This window comes from Rhinopithecus bieti, unplaced genomic scaffold (genome assembly GCF_001698545.2).
Source record: "Rhinopithecus bieti isolate Rb0 unplaced genomic scaffold, ASM169854v2 scaffold_13704, whole genome shotgun sequence".
In the NCBI taxonomy this organism is placed as follows: Eukaryota; Metazoa; Chordata; class Mammalia; order Primates; family Cercopithecidae; genus Rhinopithecus; species Rhinopithecus bieti.
The window spans coordinates 1832095-1838094 of NW_016808231.1; the positions used below are offsets into that span (position 1 = coordinate 1832095).

At 42.9% G+C, this 6000-nt stretch overlaps 1 protein-coding gene across 6 annotated transcripts in view; it reads right to left on the reverse strand.

Annotated features, from left to right (window-relative positions):
- ARMC9 (armadillo repeat containing 9) overlaps window positions 1–6000 on the reverse strand; it is a 184868-nt gene that overhangs the window by 75858 nt on the left and 103010 nt on the right. For all 6 annotated transcript variants that reach the window (XM_017886383.1, XM_017886380.1, XM_017886385.1 and 3 more), the window contains one exon: window positions 5831–5886. In XM_017886383.1, the coding sequence (XP_017741872.1) occupies window positions 5831–5886 (56 nt within the window). The remainder of the gene's footprint in view (window positions 1–5830; window positions 5887–6000) is intronic.

A 6000-nucleotide genomic window follows, 5' to 3' on the forward strand; every position in this document is an offset into this window, starting at 1 on the left:
ACCTAGGAGACTACATGTAAAATTTAGGGTTAGGGAAGACTTTAACCAGGACAGGAAACCCAGGAGCTATAAAAGAAAAGCCAATATATTTAATTTTTTTTTTTTTTTTAGATGGAGTCTCGCTCTGCCCAGGCTGGAGTGCAGTGGCATGATGTTGGCTCACTGCAACCTCCACCTCCTGGGTTCAAGCCATTCTTGTGCCTCAGACTCCTGAGTAGCTGGGATTACAGGTGCGTACCACCATGCCCAGCTGATTTTTGTATTTTTAGTAGAGACAGGGTTTCACCATGTTGGCCAGGGTGGTCTCGAACTCCTGGCCTCAGGTGAGATGCCCACTTCAGCCTCTCAAATTGCTGGAATTCAGGCATGAGCCACCACACCCTGCCTCAATCTTTAACTTAAAAAAATGTTTTCAAAAGATTTGTGGCCAAAGAGATTAGAAAAATATATCTTTAAAACATTTGTAATGATGGTGAAAAGGGTTTGGAAAGAAGCACAGCTGAAAAAAACAGAAAGGATATGAAATTGGAAATGTACAATGTAGCAAATTCAAATCCAGATTGGCAAAAAATTAAAAAAAAAAAGAGTAACAGCACCTATTGCTAGTGGAGATGGAGGGAAGAGGCTCCTTCATGCTCTCCTAGTGAAATCTGAATTATTAACAGCCTTTGAAAAGAGCAATCTGGAAAAATCTATTATAAAAAAATACATTTTGATCCAGCAGCAAAAGCCCATATAAATAAAAGCTCTGGTAAATAAGGATATTTTTACAAAGATTTCAACTACAGCATTGTTTGAAGTAATAAAATCTAGAAAATTATACATTCATAGCATTAAAAAGTATCAAGGTGCTACACTGCCTAACTCAGAAGGACTTTCAAGAAACATTAACAAGAGAAAAAGGTGTAGAAGTATGTGTGTTCCTATCTCCATGTTATCTCATTTTGAAAAACAAATACTGACAAAAGTATATACGGATCTGTGTATAGTACACACCTCCATGTACTCTGCCTGTGCATCTTCTAAGTACGAAAGCATGTGCACATACTAGATCATTAACATGGGTTTCTTGGGGGGGTTTGATGTGAGTGCAGTGGAGGGGCAAAGGATAACGCTTCTGCTTGTGCTGTCTCCCCTAGAGGATGCCACCCTTGCTGACCACACCCTTCCCTTCCTCAACCAATCTCACTTCCTCTTCACCCCAGGCCAGCCATCTCCCAGTATTCCCGGAGTACTTGGAATTTCTGCAGCACTTCCTGTGTCTATCACCTTTATGAACCTATAATCCGTATTTATTTTCTGTTACTTGCTGTTTTGTATTCATGTGTATCTCACAAGAAGGCAGTATAGGGCAGTGGTTAGGAACATGGACAACTGAGTCAGACTACCTGGATTTGAATCCCAGCCCCGTAAGTTACTATTAGCTGTGTGAACTTGGCAAGTGACCTATTTCCTCTCTGTCTCCTCATCTGTGAAAAGTGAATAAAATAGCACCTACTACAGGGCTGCTGAGAAAAGGAGATGACTGAACACCCATAAGGTGCCTAGAACAGAGCCTGGCACCCGGCAATGCCAGCAGGCGGGAGCTGCTGTTGTCAGAATCACTGTGATCTTCCCTATCTAGGCTGGAAACTCTTGGAGGTATTTTAAACCACAGATACTCTTTTAGATTTCTTTTGCATCCCCTCCCCATTAGTTCCTACAATAGTGTTATTTCGAGGCCCTCAAATATTTGCTGAGTAAATATATGAGCAACTCTTAGATTTGAGCACTTTGTACAGAAGGAAATTGCTGAGCATATGATTGTCACTTACATGGCAGCCAGCAAGTAAATGTCCATGGCTGACCTCACCTGGCACTTAAACCTATTTTGTCAAGAAAGGAGAATATTTGTCTTAAAACCAGTCTTCTAGACTAGCACAGAAAGGCCTTGCATTTCTACTTAATGAAGCCATACAAGGAAACTGGCTGTGATATATAGTAAGGAAACCTGAGTCACTGGGGGTGAGAACAATGGAACCAGGCTCCTAAGCTTAGTGATTTACCATCAGCCCTTTTGTAACATATTACGTCTGTTTCATATACAATAAATGCATCAGGTAACACATTTCTCCAAAGCGCTAAATGAGACGCATTTGAAGCCTTAAATAACAGCTGTCACTGTCCATTCCCTGGGGTGTATTGTCCAAGCTGATCTGATGATGGTTTTGTTTCTCTGGAGGTTTCAATGGGTCTGGGGCCTTGTGGGCCAAGAAAGTGTAAGTGGTTTAGAAAACAATGAAAACACCATCTTTTCGATGTCATCTGCAGACTCTTCCTGCCTTGAATGTTCAAGCTCTCCCTCTAGGCTGGAGCTATCCCATCAGCATTTTAACATGCTCAGGTTTCTCTCATCTTAAAACAAACAAAAATGCACCCCTCAGCCACTGTTGCTCTTTTGTGCACAGCCCGACTGCGGGAGGAGCAGCATACACTTATTAAGCCATTTCCTCACTTCCCACCTGCTCCTCAATCCATTCATTAGGCTTTTGCTCCATCAACCCACAAAAATGCACAGCAACTGACTTCCACGCCACTAAACCCCATGTCCTGTTCTCACTTCTCTCTCTTGAGGAGCCTCAGAGCCTCTCTGCATTTCTCACCCGAACTTCCTTATTCCTATTCCCAGCTTGCAGTTTATAACGTCAGCAAAGAGGGCGTAAATGTCCACGCCTTTCTGCTACATAGGCACGCGTATAATCCATAGCCATGTGCGCTTATACATTTGCCTCTTCCGAAATTATTGGTCAAATTACTTTATGATTTCCTTTTTTTATTTGACATTATATCCTAGACAGTCTGTAAATCAGAACATGCATTTCTAGCTCTACCTTTATTTTTTTTAAATTTTAGTATATAAATGTATGTATATTCAGACATAACTTTGTTAGGTTAGCACGTTAGATCAAGTCATTACAAATTACAGAGAAAAACTAGACTTTGCATCGGGGGTTCTCTTGAGAGTTTCCAGTGGGGCAGGGATAGTAGTGGTGGAAGCTGTGAGTGTACAGATTTCAGCTCAATGTGATTTAGAGTGAGCATAATTTACCCTGGTCTCAGGCCCCATCCCACTAGAGCCACTTTTTTTTTTTTTGAGATGGGGTCTTATTTTGTTGCCCTGGCTGGAGTGCACTGGCAGGATCTTAGCTCACTGCAGCCTCTGCCTCCCAAGTTCAAGTGATTCTCATGCCTCAGCTTCCCCAGTAGCTGGGATTACAAGCGCACGCCACCATGTAACCAGCTAATTTTTGTATTTTTAGTAGAGATGGGGTTTCACCATGTTGGCCTGGCTGGTCTCTAACTCCTGGCCTCAAGTGATCCGCCCACCTCGGCCTCCCAAAGTGCTGGGATTGCAGGTGTGAGCCACTGTGCCTGGCCCCATTAGAACCATTTTATCTTTAGAGTCGCTAAGCAGCTAACTGAAAAGAGTGGTTTCATTTTCTGTGTTTTGGGTCTAAATATTAAATGAAAGAACATTCACAATGCTAAGCAAGATAAGGTATGACTCCAACACCTTGCAAATAATTTTGCTGTCTCCTTCAGAGCTGTCACCTTGGGAAGTGATAATCACATTCCAACAACAGTGCTACTTCTCAAAGGATTCTTGGAAATTTTCTTTTAGCCTAAGATCTGTCACTCTCTTTTTTCCCTCCAACTTTGACAGATAGTTATAAACGTGTAATGCTTGCCTCCGGTGAAAGCTGAGTAAAATCCAGGCAAGCCTGGCTGTGCCTGGACTGCCCCTGCTGACACCGGCGAGGCGCAGTGAGGCCTACCCGGGAGAAGGAGCCCCCATCTGCTGCCATCTGGTTCATCACAGAGTCCCATTTGGCCCAAACGACAGATCCTTTCCTTATAATTTTCCAACTAAGCCTCTTCTAGGAATCTTCTGAAAATTCTAGTTATCACAAGTATTTTCAAACATCAACCTCTTAAAAGAGCAGTGAAAGTCCAGAAAATTACAAGACTTCTGTGTTTGTTCATTTATAGTAGACAATTGCTTTCACAAGGAAATTTCCAAAAGTTGAGTTCTCATCATTAACTAGAACAGTTGAACCAAATGAATTTTCCCTTATAAGATAAAAACAGGATTCATAGCAAAACAAAGCAAAACGAAAACCAAAGCAAACCAGAAAACCCAAAGGGATGACACAAGAAGGGAAAAAACAGATCTGGAGAGGAACTTCTGGACACAATGAAAAAAAGTTGTTAAAAACAAATAATTAAACATTAATTTAAACTATCATTTAGAATGATATTGAAGGGCCAGGCACAAAGGAGGTGTGACTCATTATAATCAAAAGAAGGCCACCTGAGTCCGGGAACTGCCCAGGGGCTGGCAAACAGTGGCCCATGTGTCAGGTGCCTGCTTTCGTATGCCCGCTAGCTAAGAATGATTTTTGTGTTTTGAAATATTTGAAAAAAGATTTAATGACATAAAAAAAAATTGTATGAAATTCAAATTTTCTGTGTCCATAGTTTTACAGGAACACGGCCACGTCCGGCCACTTATGTACTGCTGACAGCCACTGCGTTACAATGGCAGAACTGAGTGGCTGGAACAGGGACTGTGTGGCCTGCAAGTCCTAAAATAGTTCCTATCTTTTTCTTTACAGAAAGCGTCTGCTGACTTCTGTTCTAAACCCAATTTTACCACCATATCAACTCTTTGTGTGAGCTCAAGCTGGTGTTTTTCCCTCTGGCTCCACCTATGTAAACAAAGGGGCCTGGAGAAGATGATAGGGGCCAGGACCCCTATCTGGAGGTCAAGCTCTGCACTGCGGGACAAGGCAGGAAAAGCCAGCAGGAGCACGCGCCCGCTGATGCCACCTGCAGCCCATGAAGAAAACGGCAGGCACAGAGGCCGCCTGCTGAGGAAGCATCTCCCAGCAGATCTCAGCACATCCTCTCTAGCAGGCGCTCTTAAATACCTCTTTCCCAACCGACGCCATCAGTGATCAAAAACCTGGCTTTTACACATTTCAGAAACGGACAGGCCATGACTCCAAACAAAAAAACATCGTCTGACATCCACTTTTTCAGTGAATGCTCCCCCCAAAAATAGATGAAAATGTCCCAGTATTCACTGCAGGAGTAACTGCTCCCCGCAAATGAAGGCAGCCAGATCAAGTATGACCAGAGGGGACAACAGGTCTTTTCCTTCTAGGTCTCTGAAGGAAAACCATGTAAAATCTTGTCATCTGAAAATCCAACTACAGTCCCCGAGTCACCATTCTTTACATCATTTCAGAGACTCACATACATTCACTTCTAAACCTTCATGCTCTAAAACACAAGTAAGTAGATTTTTCACAGCTGAGGAAACACAAATCAAAAGAATGCAAATAACAGAGAAAACTGGTCAGTTCCGTTAGCTCTGAACTAAACCCAGGACCCCTCAAGCCAGAGTCTCTCACCAGGCACCTATGCGCCCAGCACTCCCACTGCTGAGGAAGACAGGCCAAGGCTCGTGCCCCTTCAGAGCAAAAGCTCACGCAGAAGAATGGTCATTGTTCAGCTTCCCATGAAATCCGAATGGCGGGCAATGCTGCGTCTCTGCTGTGAACCCAGTGAGTGTGGGAGTCTTCAAACATGGCCACTGGGCTGTCCACATGAGACCCCAAGTGAGACCTGAACTACCACCCAGTTGAGCTTTAGCCAACCCCCAGAATTGTGAGAAACAGTGTAGCAGGAATGAAAAATCTCCATTTCTGGACTAACTTGTCAAGGCAGGAAAGAGAGAATAGCTTGGTAAGAGTTTTCTATGTGGTGTCAAGAACCTCCAACTTACTTCATCATCTTCATCTTCATCATCATCAGATTCAAGAACACCATCTGGTAGCTCTTCTATAAAGAAAAAAAGAATCAATGAATAATGGATAAACAGTGGGAGTACTGGTCCACGGAATCTGTCAGCCTCTGCAGAGACATAAACATCTTTTTTTTTTTTTTTTTTTTTTT